This window comes from Cnephaeus nilssonii (assembly GCF_951640355.1).
Source record: "Cnephaeus nilssonii genome assembly, chromosome: 6".
Lineage (NCBI taxonomy): Eukaryota > Metazoa > Chordata > Mammalia > Chiroptera > Vespertilionidae > Cnephaeus > Cnephaeus nilssonii.
This window is the reverse complement of record NC_137077.1, coordinates 51,556,481-51,574,896: the sequence shown is the minus strand read 5'-3', so window position 1 is coordinate 51,574,896 and position 18,416 is coordinate 51,556,481. Positions and strand designations below refer to the sequence as shown.

Below are 18,416 nucleotides of genomic sequence, written 5' to 3'. Positions count from 1 at the left end.
TCCTTCCCTCACTCCATCCTCATTTCACCCCTTCCTCCCACTTCCCCGTCCCCCTCTACTCCCTACCCCCAGGGCTCGTGTCAGTGGGAAAGATGAGTTGCTGGCTGTAGGAAACTGAGTGGCTGCAACCTGTTTTCTTCCAATCCCAGCAAGTGCATGGCACTGGCTCTCCCCTCCCTCTCCTTGAACAAGATGGAAGGCAGCGCTCAGATCTCCGCCTCAGAGTTAGACCGAAGTCCTTTGGGGTTATGTAGCAGAGAAAGAATTTACAGAGCGCGACAGATCTTGCTTTAAATCCCAGCTCTGATACTTACAAGCTGTGTGACATCAGTCAAGTTTTCAACTTCTCTGATCCTCCGTTTCCTCCTATGAAAAACGGGAAAAATAGGATCAACTACCTCTACAGAACTGTCACTCCCTCGGAGACTCAATGTGATAATACTCCACCGGAGAAAGGGTCAAGGAGCTGAGCTGCTGCCGCTGGTGCTCTGGGGCGGGCAAGTGCCAGCCCCGACCCAGCTGCTAAGGTGGCTGCTGGGTGCTGGGACTCTGGGCGTGCTCAGGTTTCTCTCACCATTCCTGATGCCACCCGGGGCTCGTTAAGGCTGCCCTGGCCTTGTGTGCCAGGCAGGAGGGTGGGGTGTAGAGAAGAGAAGCTATGAGGGGACAGACTGGGAAGGGGAGATGGTTGAGTTACCCCATCAGTCCGTCTGTCCCTGTCTGTCTCTCCCTGTCCCTGCTGTGCTTTCTGTCCTTTGGTCTCTCTCTCCTGGTCTCTAGCTCTGTATCCAGCTTTTCAGCAGTGTCCCTGTTTTTCTCTCTCATTTCACTCTCTTCCATCGCTCCGTTGTTCTCGGTCCTTTTCTCTCTGTGTCTATGTTCCATTTCTCAGTCACTTATTCCTGCTTCTGTGTCTTTTCCATTCCCTCTTACTCATTCATGTCTGTCTGCCTCTCTCCCTCCCTCCTCTCCTCCTACCCCATCCCAACTGCAAGGGAATGGACACAGGGTGTACAGAAAAAGAGGACATGGACTCAGGGTATACGGACCCCTAGATGCCCGAGGGCCAAAGCCAAGCATCCTGCCCTTTCCTTCAACCTTTAGACACTGGAGTCCAAGCTTCCCGCAGCCTTGACCCCTCTCTGCCTCAGGCGCCATGGCTACCCTGCCCTAGCTGTGTGTGGAAAGACAGACCCCTCCAGCCCTTTCTGGACCAGCTCCCTGCCCCCAGCTGTGCCTGAGCCCTCCCCACCCCCTCCCTCTCTTCCTCCTGATTCCCCTAATCCCTGCTCCCCCGCCCTCCCCTCTGCCCCACTTTTGCAGGACTCTGATTGGCTGATTCTACTGACTGGACTGGGGGGGGTGCTGGCAAGGGAGAGGGCAGGGGGCAGAACCAAGTGAAGGGGACGCTGACAGGCCCGGGCCCCTGGGGGGCCAGGGGCAGGCCACTGCCTGGGGGCAGCGGGCACCAGAAACTGAAGGTATGAAAAGGGGCAGTCTCTATGGAGGGAGCAAGAAAGGATCTGAGGGACCCTGTGCCCCGTAGGTCAAGGGAGGACAGGGCCAAGCTTGCAGCCTCCTGGGTGTGCCTTTGTTGCTGGGAACCCCTGCTGCTGACAGGGGCTCGCTCACGCACTGAAGAGCAGCCGGAGTTTCCCAACTGGTGGACCGGGAGGTCGAAGAAGGGAGCTGGGCCAGCGGAAGCCCAGAGGGGTCCTGAGGGCCTTTGGGCCACCCCTTTGGAGCCTGGCGGGGTTCCTCCCAGGGCTCTGGAGGGAGGAGGAGGTGTGAGTGGGGGCTGGGGCCAGTGGAGTGGCTGGCCTGGACTTTCATTTCCCATTTGGGTTAGACCAAGGCATTCCCCTCCCAGAGGCCTGGTTGTAGTTCCTCCTGCAGAGCGGAGCGGAACCCTCCAGGTTAGACCGGGGGCCATGGGGAGACAGCGCGGCTGGGAGAAGGGGCCCTGAGAAGGACCCCAGGGGGTCCACCTCCCAGAGCCAATGCCACGCACCTATTCCCCCCGGGGGTGTCGACAGTTCATTATGAATTATGATTGGGACAAAAATCATAACTGTTTGGGTCGCCTGAAAGATTCCGTAGCCCTCCTCCAAACCTAGGCCTCAGTATTCCCCTCTGGGCAGTGGGATGAATCACCCACGGGACTGTTCTCCCTGAGGTGAAACTCGCTTTTGGGATTCCCTGGGGAAAAGCAACACCAGAAGAAGGGAGAGGCCAGGGGCTCAGGGTCCCCAAGGCCTGCTGGCCCAGCAGGCAGTCTGCCCAGGTCTGTGCTCTCCCTGGTCTGTTCAAAGCCGAACGGTCCTGGAGGAGGGAGGCTAGAGAAAGGGGAAGTGAAAACCGCCCAGAAGGGAAGGACTGGTCTGCACCCTCCCCCAGACCCACAGGGACCGTGCTCCATTGCTCTGGAGCCAGCAAGCAGGGGAAGTGTGTGTGCATGGGCGTCACACTTCTGAGTGTGGGGGCCCCAGCTGGGGAGTGGGACTGACAGGCTTCCATCTTCCTGCCTCACACAATGTTTTCTCTGCCCTTCAGGCAGCCTGAGCCGGGCAGGGCCCCTCCCTCTGCTTCGGCAGACCCCCATCATGCAGCCCCCGCTGGACCTCAAGCAAATCCTGCCTTTCCCCCTGGAGCCGGCCCCCACCCTGGGCCTCTTTGGCAACTACAGCACCGTGAGTAGCAGCAGCCTGCCTCCCAACGCTCCTGTGACCTCAGCTCTCCCTCCACCCACCCTTGCTCTTTTCTCTTCTTCCCCTTGTATCCAATCCCTTAACTTTTTAGAATCCCGTCTCCCTTGTCCTAGCCGGTTTAGCTCAGTGGACAGAGTGTTGGCCTGTGGACCGAAGGGTCCTGGGTTTGATTCCGGGTTCGATTCTGGTCAAGGACAGATACCTTGGTTGCAGGCTCCTCCCAGGGCCGGGCAACCAATTGATGTGTTTCTCTCATATCAATGTTTCTCTCCGTCTTTCCCTCTCTCTTCCACTCTCTCTAAAAAGCAATGGAAAAAATATCCTTGGGTGAGGATTAGGATCCCATCTCCCTTACTTCTAGTCTATTACAAATATTGTTGGCTATCTGGTATATTATTTATACTAATAGCTAATATTTGCTGAGGTCTTGCTATGGGCCAGACATTGGGCTGGGTGTTTTATATGATTCATCTCATCTAGTCTACCATCTAGAGAAGTATCAATACTTAGATTGGTGGTAGTGATTACAAGGAGGTGGGAGGGGTGATAGGCTATCCATAAAGACAGAAATATCCAGAAAGAGGAAATAAGCAGGGACATAAGCATGCCTGTTTGTAAGTTCCATCTCTCTGGAGTCCACAGTTGGGTGGGTGTGGTCAGTGGGGTAGGTCTTGGAGGGCTGGCACAGTTGTCTAGATTTAATACCATATGAAACAGCCATTATCCAGTGTTGAGCAGGAGAGTGACTTGGTAAGAGCAATGATTAAGGCCCCAGCCGTCCTGATACGCCAAGATTGTGGGTTTGAACCCCCGTCAGGGCACATACAAGAATCAATCAATGAATGCATAAATAAGTGAAACAATGAATCTCTCTCTTCTCTTCTCTTCTCTTCTCTTCTCTTCTCTTCTCTTCTCTTCTCTTCTCTTCTCTCTCTCTCTCTCTCTCTCTCTCTCTCTCTCTCAAATTAGTCTGTCAATAAAGAACAGTGTTTAGGAAGGTGAGTGGAACAGCTGGATGGAAGGGAGCAAGGCTGGAGGAGGACGGCCGATTAGGAGGCTGTCCCAGCAATGTGGGCCTGCAGGGAAGCCTAGAGCGCCAGACTAGTGGGTGTTTGATGACAGTGGCAGTGTGAAGAGAGAGGGAGGGAGATGGGCAAGGTATTTCCAAGGAAATATTGACAGACCATGGTGACCAACTGGTATTTGGGGATTGGGGAGAAGAGAGAGGATGAGTCAACAATGACTCCAGGGTTCGGGGCGCTGTGGTTGGGAGGAAGAACTCACCTTGACAGGGGCAGGGGGTTGAAGGAGGAAGCTGATCCCGCATGGGGCTGCTGAACCCCCTTTAGGACATGGAGCCAAAAATTCGAACATTTAGAATTTGAGGCCTGGAGACTGGGCTAGAGCTAAAGGTTTAGGGGAAGTCAGCTTTATTCAATTCAAATAACCCACCATCAAACCATATTCAGCTATAAACATCTATTGAGCTTCAACTATGCACCAGGCACTGTGGTAGATGTTTCTATACATGCCCTCATTTAATCTTCACCACAACCCAACAAAGTAGACATTATTATTCCTGTTAGACATATGAAAAACAGAAACTATGGCTCGGAAGGGTTTAGTAATTTATCTAAATTGACACAGTATGTGCCTAAGGTATGATTTGAACCCATAGCCTGTGACTCCAAATAGAGTTCTCTTAATACCAGCTGCCTCCTCCAAACTTCTCCCAAAGAATCCAAACCAACATTTGTATTGCACTTTGAAGTGTATAAAATGTTTTTCATATCTCAATCTTGATAGTAATCCTAAGGAGTAGCTGTGATTTTATTTTCATTTTACAGATGAGAAAACGGAGTAATTACTATAAGCAAGGTATGTTCTAGTTTTGATGGAGACAGGAGGATGAAATGATATGGTCCAATCTTGAAAGAGCTTATATTCAGGGGCGATACACGGACATGAATGCAGCAATCTGCAATGCAAACCAGAGGAAGCGTTAATAAATATCGTGACACAGACACTCACAATCCAAGTCTACAAAAAAATAAATTTATTTTGAGCATCTACTAGGTGCCAGGCACTGTGCCTGGTGTCGAGGACACAAGACTCAGTTCACGCCCTTGTGGGATTCACAGTTTAGTAGGAAAGATAACAAGTTAACAGTTACCCTACAGTGTGAGGAGAGCTGTGCCAGAGGCATTTAGCTTGCATTTAGCCCAAGAGGGTGTCAAGAAAAACTTGCTGGCTGTGGTGGTCCCTCTGGGACCAACGTGAGCGAAGCAGGAGAAAAAGAGAGAAGAGGAAAAACTTGCAGCAGGTGACATATTATTTGAACTTTGAAGAATTATTAGTAGGATTTTAACAGGAGTCTCCGAGAACATTTCAGACAGAAGCAGATAGCATGAACAAGGTCTAGAAACGAGCACTTGAGAAAGTGCAACCGATTGTATGTAATTAGAGCAGAAAGTGCTGGGAATACTTTCTCCCATGTAAATACCTGATTTTCACTTACCCTCAGATCACCCATCATTTCCCCCATTTTATTTTTTTAAATATATTTTTATTTATTTCAGAGAGGAAGGGAGACGAAGAGAGAGACAGAATCATCAATGATGAGAGTGAATCATTGATCAGCTGCCTCCAGCACATCCCCCACTGGGAATCGAGCCTGCAGCCGTGGCATGGGCCCTGACTGGGAATCGAACCGTGACCTCCTGGTTCAACCACTGAACCACACCGGCTGGGCTCTCCCATTTTTTTTTTTTATTGATTTTTTTACAGAGAGGAAGAGAGAGGGATAGAGAGCTAGAAACATCGATGAGAGAGAAACATCGATCAGCTGCCTCCTGCACACCCCCCACTGGGGATGTGCCCGCAACCAAGGCACATGCCCCTGACCTGAATCAAACCCGGGACCCTTGAGTCCGCAGGCCGACGCTCTATCCACTGATCCAAACCGGTTTCGGCAAGGGCTCTCCCATTTTATAGATAAGGAAATAATGATCAAGAGATGTTAAATGACTTGTCCAAGATCACAAAGCTACTTAGTGATTCCCGTGAATAATCCAGTTTCTGACTTCCCAGGGCTCATAGTTTCATTGCCTCTAGTGGGGAGTGAGGAATAGCAATATAAAGCCAGAAGCAGAGCTTGGAGAGTGCAGCAGGGTATTTTGTATCTGACTGGCAGGATTTGAATTGATGTTATAAAAGCACTGGCTGTGTGGCCTTAGGCAAATTACTTAACCACTCTGAACCTCAGTTTTACCAGCTGTAAAGTAACATAGTACTAGTACCAGCTCACAAGGTTGTGAGGATCATATTATATAATCATAATGCCCAGCACAAAGTAAATATTCAATTAGTATTAGCTGCTATGATTATTACATTATTACTATTCTTTTTATTTAAGGGAGGATCAGAGAGAGAAAGATAGTATGGCCAAGGCCTCAGCCTTGGGGAATAAGCAGAATTAGGTAGTGGGAACCGGAGGGGGCTACAGCAAAAGAAATGGAGGAGCCACTGAAGGGGGTGGAGTGGAGAGAGAACCAGGTTCCTGTAGAGTTGGAGAAGCCAAGAGAGTGAGTGTGGTGGGCTGCATCAATAGTGTCGGCTTCTGCAGGGGAACGAGGACTGCAGAAGAGCTGCAGACGGGCCTTTGGCAGCTCTGTGCAGCAGTTAAGCACATGGCTTTGCAGTCAGGCTGCCCAGGTTTAAATTCAAATCTCAGTTCAGCCACTTCCTAGTTTACGACCTTGAGCAAATTATTTAACCTCAGGTCCCTCATCTATAAAATAAAGATAATAATAGTACTTAGAATAGTGGTTGTGAAGATTAAATTAGATAATCCATGCAAAGAGTTCACAGTACAGAGGCTGGCACATTCCAAGGGCTCAACCAACATCAGATGGTGGTGGTAGTGGAATTATTATTATTTATGGCAGAGTCTCTCCCTTCCTGGACTAATACCTCCAGATCCATCTCCTAATTGGACAGTTCCTATCGCTTAGACTCCTCCCTGTATTATGTGTCCCTCTGCCCTTGGACATCCCTCGTGTCTCCCAAAGACAGCCTCTCTCTCTCTCTCTCTCTCTCTCTCTCTCTCTCTCTCTCTCTCTCTCTCTCTGTCTCTCTCTCTGTCTCTCTCTCTCTCTCCATCCAGTCCTCTGCTTCACTAATCTCTCTGCCCTAGGTGGAATGGGAGGTGATGAGATCCAGAAGTGAGAGAGGGAATCCTAGAACCTGTCCAGAGGGGATGAGGAGGTGTCTAGGGGAGTGTCTAGGGGCTTTCTCCTGCCACACACCCCCCCGCCCCCCCCCGCCCCCGCCCCCTCCCATCACCCAATGCTGCCCCACTGGACCGCCAGAGGGCAGCAAGTGCACGAAGCATAAACTCTTAGGGAACCTGGTTCTCCAGCAGGTGGCGGGCGAGGGAAGGAGGGAGGAAGAGGTGAGGACCGAGGTCCCAGCCTGAGGCCGGTCCTGCCCTGGGTGCCCGCAGCTCCAGCCGTTCAGAGTCGCTGAGAGAGCAGTGCCTGACGCCTGGCTACCTGGGCTCGTTTCCCATCCCTAGTAGAGAAAGTGGCGTGTAAAAGGGCACAGGGCCCGTGTGCAGAGGGACCAAGGAAGGATCGTCTGGGAACTCGGAAGACAGCCTGTCAGCAGGGGGGAGAGGGTCAGGGAGGACAGGATGAAAAAAAAAGGAGAAATGTCCGACCTAGAGAAACAGGGTCGTCCATGGGGTTGGTGGGGACACTAGACCCAGCAAGGGTCCCCAGTGGAGGAAAGCCAAGGTCATCTGGTCAATGCCCCGTCGCCAGGCCGAGTGGCCCCTCACACCACGACTAGGTCTTCTCTGGAATTAGTGTCAGCACATGGACTCTCCCTCCTCTCCGCCCCAGCCCCTCTTCATGCCTCTTACACTCCCAGTTCCCGCCCCGCCCTCGGCCCGCCCTCGGCCCCGCCCCCGGGGCGGGTCCGGTCCCTACCGGCGCCGCCTCCCCTTCTCCCGGCCCGCCCGGCCGCACAGCCCCGAACCACCCGGGCAACGAGAGCCGCTTCCCTGGGCTGCCCAGCCCGGCCCGGCTCGAGGCCCCCGCCCGGGTCCGCCACCCCGGGCCATGGAGCCGCGGCCCCCAGGGTCCCGCAGGGTAAGCCACCCGTCCCCTCCTCTCTCCCTGGCTCCCGCCGCTGCCGCAGCGCCCCCCACCCCCACCCCATCCCGCCCGCCCGCCCCTGCGGGGCTGGCTACCTCTCCCTCCGCCCGGTCCTCGGGTTATCCGGCCCATCCCCCACAAACGGCGGCGCGGCCCCAACCAATCTCTGGGTCCCAGCTAGTGCCCCCAGACTGCTGCCACCATACTGGATACCCCAGACTCAGCTTTTCAGGTCCTTGGAGTCCCCCAGATCATCGAACATCCCATCAGGTCCTACACCTACCCTAAAATTACCATGCCGCTCAGATCCAGATCCCTCTTACCCAGCCTGACCCCATCCAGTCTCTCCTTCCCCGCATCCCTCCCCCACAGCTTCCACCTGCTCTTCAGACACCCCCTAGCTCCTTCTCCTTCCTGTTTCTATCTGTCCTGTCCCTCAGGTCTTCCCAGCGCTAAGATTCCACCCCCTTCCCTTTTCACCTTTATTTTGGGGGGATGGGGAAGTAGGGTGGTCAGACAAGGGGCAGCAGTTACCAGCCGATAAAGGGCAATGGACGGAAATATAATCACAGCCCCCCCTCGTGTCCTGATCTGGTTTCCCCCTCCCCTCCCCCTTGCCCTTCCCAATTCATTGTGCCCCAGCTTCAGGGAGCAGTTCCCCTTCATGTCTGCTGGGGAGGGCAGGTGGGAGGGGACCGTTTTGTGGACCTTCCTGGGCAGTTCCTGGGCCAAAATCCCAGGGAAGGGGCTCTGGAGTGGAATGGGCTCTGGGAGACGTTGGCCTCCTCCCCTCCCCAGAGAGCCCTCATCTAGGTCACCAGGCCTCTTGACCTTGGCCTGAAGCCGCACTTCAGTGGCTCACATTCCACCTGCACAGGGATTGGGCCCAGCAGCCCTCATCTTCAGCCTGGTGTCTCCTCGGTTCTTGGAGGAGAGGGTGGCAAGGACACACCTGACTGGTTGATGCCCTCTTCCCTGCCCGCGCCCACCCCTAGCTGGTATTTATGGACTTATATCTGAGGAGTGGGTTGTGCAAGAGAAGAGGCTCTGACCCTGGAAGAAGGACTCAAGTAAGGCAGGCACCAGTCTCCGGGGATGGATGCTGGGATAATCAGCCCACAAGCCATCCTCAGGGCACTGGGTCCTCAGCCACTCAGGGGAGCAGGCTGGGGTGATGGGGTGAGGCATAGACAGAACCAGGGGCCTCCCCTCTCCCCTCTCCATCCTACTCCTCTCTCCCTGTTATTTTAATCTACTTAAGTTTCCTAGCCCAGATTGGGTTTCTGTTTGGGCTGACTTCCATTCCCCACTCAGCATGTGAGGAAGCCCGGGGACTGAGAACCCTGGGGCAGAGTTGGGGAGGGGGTGTCTCTGGGTAGGAAGGACCGAAGACTGGAGACTGGGAGCTGAGAGCAGTCATCTGTCTCCTTTTTCTGATTAAAGTCCGTCTCCAGTTTGGTCTGTCTTTCTTTCTGCCAAACACATCATACGTTCACACAGATAAACACCCAGCTGAAGATTACACAACCTGGCCACTCATGGCGTCAGCAGAACCCCCGACACAGGAATGTTGATACATAAATGATATACACACAGCACATGATACTCCTTCACACTCCACCCATGCACAGATTGATCACAGCCTGCCTAGACACACACACACACACACACACACACACACACACACACACACACGCCCATTCTTCCCATTTGGCTGTTCCTGGGCTTTCAGGAGGTGAACCTGAGCCACTGCGAAAGGCTGCTTCCAGCCAATGGCAGGCAGGCCAAGAGATTGACCCTTGTCAGTAAGACCAGTGGCCTGAACCTGGTCAGGGCCCTGCCTCTACCACTACCAACTGGGCAGCACATTTCACAGGGATGCTAGAGCCCCTTTCCTGACATTACCCACACAGCCGGGGAGACTCCTGGGAGAGCAGAGGGAAGACAGATGTGTGGGCTTTCCAGACTTGAACCACCTTCCTCCCTCGGCTTCACATTCCTGCCTCTCTCTGGTGTCTTCCTTGGCACCATGAAGTCCTAGGCCCCAGGAGGGGCTCAGCTGCGGAGCTCAGGACCTTCCACGTCCCCAGCAACTGTGTTTCACTTGATCCTTCCACCTGGAAGATAAGGTTTCAGCTCTAATTTGGTTCCCTTTTTATGAGAAGTCCAGAGGATCACCCAGCCCTCCTCAGCCTCAGCTGCATTCCAGTCTCCCCTTCCTCTGGCTGCCAGGGGCCCGAAGGGAGGAGGACTGTGCAGAGAGGCAGTTTTTTGCCTCTAGGCCCCTGGCTTTATCCCCTGATAGCAGAAAGCCTCAGAGAGAAACTCCCCTCCTCATGTGAACTGTTGGCAGGAGACTGCAAAGACATCTGCTGACCCAGGGTGGGGGCAGAGCCTGTTTCTAATCCCGCCCAGCCCCACAGCCCTGCCCCAGGAGCCTTGTGGTCAGGGAGAGTTCTGAAGATGTGTGGGCTGCCTCAGGCCAACCCAGCTTCTTAGGGTCCCCCACTTATTCCCCATTATTTGCTAGAGCCCCCTACTCTCTCCTGAGCGTTTACTCCTTCTAGAAGCTGTTGCCTTAAAGAGGTCCAGGGAGTGAGTATGTTAAGGTAACTTGGGGCCCAGAGATGGACTCTGGGATCATCTGTCTCCTGGCACCAGGAGCTTAGCTTAGTAGACAGTCTTGCCCCAGAGAGGAGGTAAAAAGGGCCTTAACCGAAGGCTCTAGGATCTGGGGTGCTTTGAAACTTCCTGTCGTGCGCCTCTGGCGGATCAGCCGAGCTGTAGGAGATAGGTCGGGGTGACAGAGTTGGATCTTCAGCGTATGAGGAACCAAGACAGGAGTCCAGGTTCAAGTTCCAGCTCTCCTGTTAACGCATGGTGTGACCTTAGGCAGACTGCTTCCACTTTTTGTCAAATGGGAGTCCTGGGCCAGTCTATCCCTCAGGCCCCTTCCAGTGCCGTGAAGATTGGGCTGGGAGGAAATCCGAGGACTGAGACTCAGAGCCCCTGGATACTGAAGGATAAGGAAGAGGCCCTGGGGATTTTGGTTCAACCCAGCTCCTGCCACTGGGGGGATGATGGACATGAGCTTGTGCTGGGGCTCCTGGCTCACCCCAGCCTGCCTCCACAGATGGACCCTGTACAGAAGGCTGTGCTTTCCCACACTTTTGGGGGACCCTTGCTCAAGACTAAGAGGCCCATCATTTCCTGTAATGTCTGTCAGATCCGCTTCAATTCTCAGGTAAGAAGCCCAGCCACTCACCCACTCAATGGGTGGAGCAGGAGCAGCCAGGGGATCTTGGGAGAGGACATAGGCTGGGAGCTGTGGGTAAGGGGCAGGGATTAAGGGGCTCTCAGGGACAGAGCAGGGAATGGGGTACTGTAGGAGGGCATGAAATGACAGAAGGCGCTTGAGATGTCCCAGAGATGACTCTATATTTCAACATAAAGTAGAGCAGTCTGCTAAGGCTGAGCCCTCCTCCCTTGAGGACTACTGTATCTCTGGCTCAGAACTTCTTGGAACACAGGTGGCCCTCAGTGTCGGGGTGGGTATGTGGCCTCTGGCCCACTGGTCCTTGGGTGCAGAACTGAGTTAGGTTATTGGCTCCCCTGCCGAGCCTGTGCCCTCCTTGGCCTCTGCTGAACTCTTTCCCTGGCCCATCCACTTCCCTTTAACCTCCTGGCTTCCTTCCTCCTTTCTCCCCCTCCTCCCTCCAAATCACACACAAAGCCTGGCCCCCACTCCCTCCCATGGGACTTTCCCATGGGGAGAAGCCACCAAGAACTCAGAACCGGGGTGTCCGGCCTCCCGGATTTCCTCCCTCCAAGGCTCCCTTGGGACTTCTGTGTGGGTCTAGAGGGGGCTTTGTGAGGTGCAGGTTCCAAGAGCTTTTGGAGAAAAACAGCAGAGCCTCATTCTGCTGAGTCTGGGGAAATAAAGCATATTCTGTTTGTCTACCCAGCCCACACATGTACACACCATGCTGCCAGGCTCTGCACACCACTGCCCCACCCCTAGGCTGTCGGCCTTTTTTTCTGCCTATCCACGCCTTTTATTTCTGCTCTATGCCTGTCTGGGTGACCTTGTAGCTCCAGGATTGTGTGCTCTTAGCAGGGGGTACACATGGGGGTGGGGGGAGCCAGGACCAACCCAGCTTTAGGCCTCCGCTTCACCTCAACCCCAGGCATCCCCTCTCCCAACCCAGGCTCCGCTCATTGGTGGAAGGTGAAAGACCAGAGGGGTGGGGGCCAATAGCAGGCAGCCCTCCCTTCTTTCTGCCCTCGCTATCCTTCCCCAACCAAGAGGCTCTGTTTTGACAGCTGTCTCTGCTGCTTTCTCTGTCTCCAGAGCTGGGCTTGGGGCCAGGGTCCTCCAGGGTGTCTGCAGAGGCTACAGGGAAAATGAGACCCAGGGGACAGTAGCCAGTGTAGAGCCCAGGCCCCAGAGCCTCTGGGATTCCCAGACTGAGGGTAGAAGCAGCAAAGGCTGGATCCTGGGACCAGGGGACACAGGCCCAGGGTCTACGAGGATGCTAACTGGCCTGATTGCTAGGCCCCTCCCATTTAGGATTCTGTAGGTGTGATGTCCGCCCCTCTCACCTCAGGACTAGGTGGGAAGCTTGAATCAGCAACCAGGCCCTGGGTGTGGTAGTGGGTGGAGCCTGAGCTCAAACTTGAGGAGTAAGCAGGTCTCCTTGGCATGGGGCTTTATATCTCACTGGGGTAGGGAGAGATTCCCTGCATCCTGTTGAGACCACCCCAGGACCTGAAAGAGCTCTGTGGGGAGAATTGTCAGATGAAAGGTGATCTCAGTTTCCATTTTCTTTCTCCATCCCTACAGAGCCAGGCTGAGGCACACTACAAGGGTAATCGCCACGCCCGAAGAGTCAAAGGCATTGAGGCTGCCAAGACCCGAGGCAGGGAGCCTGGCATCCGGGAACCTGGAGACACAGCTCCCACAGGCGGCACCCCCCCAAATGGAGAGGGTGTAGCCCCCCGCCCAGGTATGTCTGACTCTCCTGCATTCTTCAACTGATCTTGTCTCCCCTGTTCTTTCCCCACTTCCCAGAACTCGCCTCTGCTTTCATCTCTCTCCTTCTCAGCCCCCACCTCACCCCCACCCCACCCAAGGTGAGTCCTGGAGCCAAGTACAGTGATGCAAAATTTCCATTCTGTCACCCCACCCCTCACCCCAGGTCCTCTTAACAGAGTTCCCACTGTCTATCCTCCCCACTGCCCAGTGACTCAGAGAGGGGCTAGCGGGAGGCCACCTAGCAAACTTCCTCAAGGAAAAGGGAACCATCAGAGGCCCTGGGAAGAGGGGCAGGGAGAGATTCAGGATATCTGAGCACCTGCACACGAGGGCTGCCCTCAGGGGAAAGACTGAAAGCCCAGGACCCCCCGGCAACTTCATGGATAATCTTGTGTAGATCTTTTGACCTCTCTGGGCCAGAGTTTTCTTTCCTGGGAAACAGGGGAGTGAAACATTAAGATCTTTGAGGTCTTTTCCGGGTTTACAGAAGGCAACTCTGAGATTCTTTCTCCCTCATGGCTAGTGGCCATCTTCAACCATATTCCCAGCCAAGAAACTGGGAAGAAGGAATATCATGACTGGAAGATATGAGCCACTCCCATCCTGGGATTACCACATCAGATGTCAGTCATGGCCAACTCCAGAGAGACCCAGCAGCCTATTTCCTCCTTATCCTTGCCTGTCCTTCCTGCCCCACTAAGCAGAATGAGAAACAAGCATCTGTACCACCAGCTTGGGAACCAGGCCCCACTCTCAGCATGCTCGTGCGCGCACGCGCACACACACACCCCTCAGGGACGCACAGATAGGGTTGGGCAGGTGAGCTGAGTTTTAACTGTGTTCTGGCTGCTTCTTAGCCTAATCATCTTGGGTTAATTTGATAACATCTCAGTAAAGTGGGGATGATGGTGGTGGTAGGTAACATTTCTTCAGTAGCACTGTTCTAGGTGCTTTATGCATATTACCTCACTTAATTCCTATGGTAATCTCTCTAAAGAGATCAGGATACCTGCCCTGCTTTTGTAAGCCATTAAGTCCTAACCAGACTGAGATGTGCTGTCTGGATCGAGATTGAGATAAAGGATGTCAGAAATGAATAAGTGAAATAAAGGGAAATACCACACTGTGCACTAGCAAACGGACACCTGCAGGGGTCAGGAGGTCCCCTCCCATCAGCTTCCCACCCCCATCGCCGGCCTCCTCAGGAGCCAGCCTCCTCATGACCCGGAAACTGGATCAGCTACTGGAGCAAGAATGGGAGTGCTAGAGTTTCCCCTGTACCGAGGCCAGAACCCAGTGCTGAGGCCTAGGCCTGTGCATCTTTAATCGAGTCATGAATTATAGAGCAGCCCGCATCCTTGTCTCTATCCTCTCCGGTTCTGCTGTTTCTGTTTCCCTTTTGCTATGTCTATGTCTGTCTCTCCCAACCTCTCCTTGCTCATCCCGCCTCTGTGCCTTCCTAGAGTTCTTGGGCATATGCCTCCCTGGGTACCGGGCAGGACTCTGGGAAGGGGACTGGCCAGGCAGGAAGCCCAGGCTGGCTGGCAGGCCATTGAGGGGTGAATCTTTGTTCCATGCCTCTCCCCCTGGCGAGGCTGGCTACCAGCTTCACCCTGAAGGGGACACCAGTGGAGCTAGACCCCCCACGATTCCCAGCTTATGGAGAGTGAGCCAGGCCTCACAGTCTCACACCCAGCCTGCAGCAGCTGGACCACATCTGGCTCTGGCCCAGGGCATGAGAGCATGCATGTTGTCACAGGGTGGGGACTCCTGGGCTCTTGCCCTCCAGGAAATGGGGTGGGTCTCCTCCACATAAAGAGTCTTCTCCAAAAGCCACCTGGAGTGATCCCTATGTCTCTCCCCCAACAACAGTTTCCATGGAGAATGGACAGGGTCCAGCCCCAGGATCCCCAGAGAAACAGCCTGGCTCCCCATCCCCTCCCAGCATTCCGGAGACTGGTCAGGGTGCAACCAAAGGTGAAGCGGGGCCTCCAGCTTCAGCTTCCCTGCCTGGGGGCAGCAAGGAAGAGGAGGAAAAGGCCAAGCGGCTGCTCTACTGTGCTCTGTGCAAGGTGGCAGTGAACTCCCTGTCCCAGCTTGAGGCACATAACAAAGGTATGGACTCCCCTGCCCCCACCCCAGGTCCCCTGTCCGCAGCCCACTCCCGCTCCCTACATCCTAACTCTCCTAGCTTTGAATACCCACGTACCCTCTAAGATCTACCAGCCTCCCTCCCTCCCTCCCAAATCATCTCCACCATTCCTTAGTCCCTTACTTCCTCAGTCCTCCTCCCCACCTTACTTCCTTCACCTGTGACTCTCCCCTGACCCACCCTTTGCTTGCTTGGGTAGGAGGATCCCAAGGGAGATGCCCCCCCGCCCCCCCTCCACGTACACTTGATGCTCCCATATTGTATTGGGAATGTGGGTATTTGAGGCCTAGGAGTCCCAGAGAACTTTCCCTTCGCTCCTTACTTTCTGCTCTCTGTGGGTTTCAGGTACTAAGCACAAGACAATTCTGGAGGCCCGAAGTGGGCTGGGCCCCATCAAAGCTTACCCTCGACTGGGGCCTACCACTCCTGGGGAACCAGAGGCCCCTGCCCAGGACCGAACCTTCCACTGTGAGATCTGCAATGTCAAGGTCAACTCGGAGGTCCAACTGAAACAGGTGGGTCCAAGGCCCTTCCCAGGAATTCTGGGGAGTTCCACCCGCTAAGAGGGAAGGGAGAATCGGGAATTTGAGTGAGGGCTCCTGTACAGGGTCTGCCCTGGGTGCTGCAGAAGGCGGGGGGGGGGGGGGGGGGGGGGGGGGCGGGCAGGCACGTGGGCTGTGATTACCGGTCTTATGGCCCTGCCTCCCGGTAGTTGCTCCTTTTCTGGGGGCTCACTGCCCCCTACCCACTCACCCCTGCAGCACATTTCCAGCCGCCGGCACCGAGATGGCGTGGCCGGGAAGCCCAACCCGCTACTGAGCCGCCACAAGAAGCCTAGGGGCGCCGCGGAGCTGGCGGTAAGGCCCTTGGGGGCTGCAACATTCGGAACTGGGGAACCGGTGCAGGGAGAAGAAGGGGCACCGGGGAAAGGTGGGGTTTACTGGGCCAAAGAATGACTTCTCCCTCTCTCTTCCCGCCTCCTCCCCCACCCCTGCAGAGCACGCTGACTTTCTCCAAGGAGCTGCCCAAGTCCCTGGCCGGCGGCCTGCTCCCCAGCCCCCTGGCGGTGGCTGCGGTAATGGCAGCGGCAGCAGGCTCCCCGCTGTCCCTGCGCCCAGCTCCCGCAGCTCCTCTTCTCCAGGGACCGCCCATCACCCACCCCTTGCTCCACCCGGCCCCCGGGCCCATCCGAACGGCGCATGGACCCATTCTGTTCTCCCCCTACTGACCGGAACCCTGAACCCCCTCCCGCTCAATGCCCCCACCTACAGCCGGGACCCAGGCCTCCTCCTGGCACTCCCTGAATGATCTCTCTCCTCCCCCCCCACCCCGAGGTACGGGGTTCCAGGAAAGGGGAGGGGTGGTGGGGGAGGGGGGCTTCAGAAGGGGGGGAACACCCCAGATCTCAGGGAACCCCACCCCCTGCCCTTCCCTCTCCCCTAGAAAAGGGGGGGCCGTCTCACCCGGAGCCCCCTTGGAGACACCCCCCCTCCCAAAAGCCATGTCCATCCAGCCCTTCCCCCCAAACCTAGCACAAAACGGGGTTCACAAGCCATGGTCGGGGTCCAGGGGGGCAGAAATGGATTTTCTTGGCAATAAGCGGACTCCGGGACTCCGGCCCCCTACCCCAAAATTGAAGCGCTTCCGTGAACACCCTCGTCCTCCACAGGGGGAGGGGAATAGGCGGGATCCCTCATAAGCACTTTGGTTTTACCGCCTGCAACCTCACTGTGCCCGCCCGCACCGTGCTCCCGCCCCGGGTCCAGCTGGGCCCGTCGCAGGGTGCAGCACTTGGAGGCATCTCTGGCACTTGGGTGGGACCAAGTAGATGCCCCTATAGACCCTCCCCTCACCTTCCTCCCCAGTCCGGGTTCCATTCTTTTCACCAGCACCCATCGCCCAAGGGGTACTGAGGGGGGCAAGGGGTGTCCAGTCCAAGCCCACCCCCGCCTCGCCTTCCGCAAAACTGTGAGCAAAAAGCAATAGAAGCCTCGCCCCCGCCCCCCTCCCTTTCCGCAGGATTTGCAGTCTGTAGCCTCCCCCACCCCAGTCCCTAGACCCAATAGCTGTCCCCTCCCACCAGGCACCACAGTACGACTTGGGCGGGGGCGTGGCCTCCCCCAACCCCCTGTGATTTCCGTATTGTCAGCCCGTCCAAACACAGACCCGGGAGGGGGACGGCCCCCCACTGGCCTTCAACTCTTTCTGCTTGATAATGTAGCAACTCTCTCCCCCACCCATGTCTTTCCCTTTTCCTTCTCCCCGACAATAAAGTCTGGATTCGTTGCCCTCTGTTCTCCAGACTCAGACTCTCAATCTTTGCCCGCTGTTTTGGGGAGCAACAACACCGGGATATGTATCTGTAAGGTGACGGAGACTGGCACACAGGAAATGGGATCAGAAGGACGGGGTTAGGGAAATGGGGGTGGAAGGAGGCAAGATCTGAGGCTTGTGCAAAGCGAGCAGGGGTTCCCCATCCCACTCCCCCGCCCCCTTGGGTCCAGCTCAAGTGTAAACCTGGCCTTGGGGAATCATTCTGAGCCCAGGTCTCAGATTGCTGCCACGGCTGTTGCGAATTCTCTGCAACTCCACCAGGCGGCGCCAACCACATGAAAAAGGAGTCTCCCCTAGTCTAAGACTCTCCTGCAGTGTGTCTCACGAATCTAGGGAGACAGATCTAGACCCAGTCTCAGACAAAGGAAAGAATCAAGATTTTGTGCCTCTGGTGGGAAACCCACGCCAGAGACACGCGAGGCATGAGAAATGGGGGCAGGGAATGGGAATCTGAGCTCTATGCTCTGCTTGGCCCCATATAAATCGTTTCCTTGTGTTAGTCCTTCCCCTCTCTGGACCCCAATTTCCCTATCTGCAAAATAAGCAGGTTTGGGTCTCTTAAAAATTTATTGAGACTTCATGTATCCAAGACCAAAAAACTGGGCTCATGCTATTTACAGATATGCTAGAATGAATACCTTCTCATCTGGTCTCCTAAATGGTCTGTGGGACTGAAGAGCACACTCCTCTCTCATATAACGGGGGTTTGGGGAACATAGGTGTCCTATTTCCAGAACCTCCAGAATTCAGTTGAACCACACACTCCCAAGAATAGCTAGTGACTCTGTGACCCCTCCCTCTATCCCTGCTGGGTGAGAAAAAAAGATCAAACCAAAAAAGACCAGACCAGCCATGGCTCAGTTGGTTGGCGTGTCCTCCCGTACACAGAAAGGTCATGGGTTTGATTTCTGGTCAGGGCACATACCCAGGCTCAGGTTCGATCCCTGGTCTAGGTCCTACGAAAGGAAGGCAGCAGGTCTTTGTCTCTGTCTCTCCCTCTCCCTTCCTTTCTCTCTGAAATCAGTAAG

The 18,416-nt window shown here is 55.0% G+C and overlaps 1 protein-coding gene across 3 annotated transcripts; it reads left to right on the top strand.

Annotated features, from left to right (window-relative positions):
- The first annotated feature begins 1,359 nt into the window (after window positions 1-1,359).
- ZNF385A (zinc finger protein 385A) lies at window positions 1,360-17,357 on the top strand. Of its 3 annotated transcripts, XM_079775003.1 has the most exons (8): window positions 1,360-1,481; window positions 2,554-2,690; window positions 11,001-11,111; window positions 12,711-12,873; window positions 14,775-15,017; window positions 15,400-15,569; window positions 15,816-15,911; window positions 16,052-17,357. In XM_079775003.1, exons 2-8 carry the CDS (start codon window positions 2,604-2,606, stop codon window positions 16,280-16,282), a joined length of 1,101 nt encoding a protein of 366 aa, XP_079631129.1. In that variant the 5' UTR covers window positions 1,360-1,481; window positions 2,554-2,603; the 3' UTR covers window positions 16,283-17,357. The 3 variants fall into 3 exon arrangements, with proteins under 3 accessions (XP_079631129.1, XP_079631130.1, XP_079631131.1); XM_079775004.1 differs by lacking the exons at window positions 1,360-1,481; window positions 2,554-2,690 and adding an exon at window positions 7,718-7,861; XM_079775005.1 differs by lacking the exons at window positions 1,360-1,481; window positions 2,554-2,690; window positions 11,001-11,111 and adding an exon at window positions 7,718-7,861.
- Window positions 17,358-18,416: the final 1,059 nt, after the last annotated feature.

Excerpts from the sequence above, each read along its gene's own strand:
- ZNF385A (XM_079775003.1), top strand. The coding sequence starts at position 2,604 with ATGCAGCCCCCGCTGGACCTCAAGCAAATCCTGCCTTTCCCCCTGGAG. Across the intron at positions 11,112-12,710 it reads AGATCCGCTTCAATTCTCAG|AGCCAGGCTGAGGCACACTA; the intron begins GTAAGAAGCCCA and ends CCATCCCTACAG. Across the intron at positions 12,874-14,774 it reads GGGTGTAGCCCCCCGCCCAG|TTTCCATGGAGAATGGACAG; the intron begins GTATGTCTGACT and ends CCCCAACAACAG.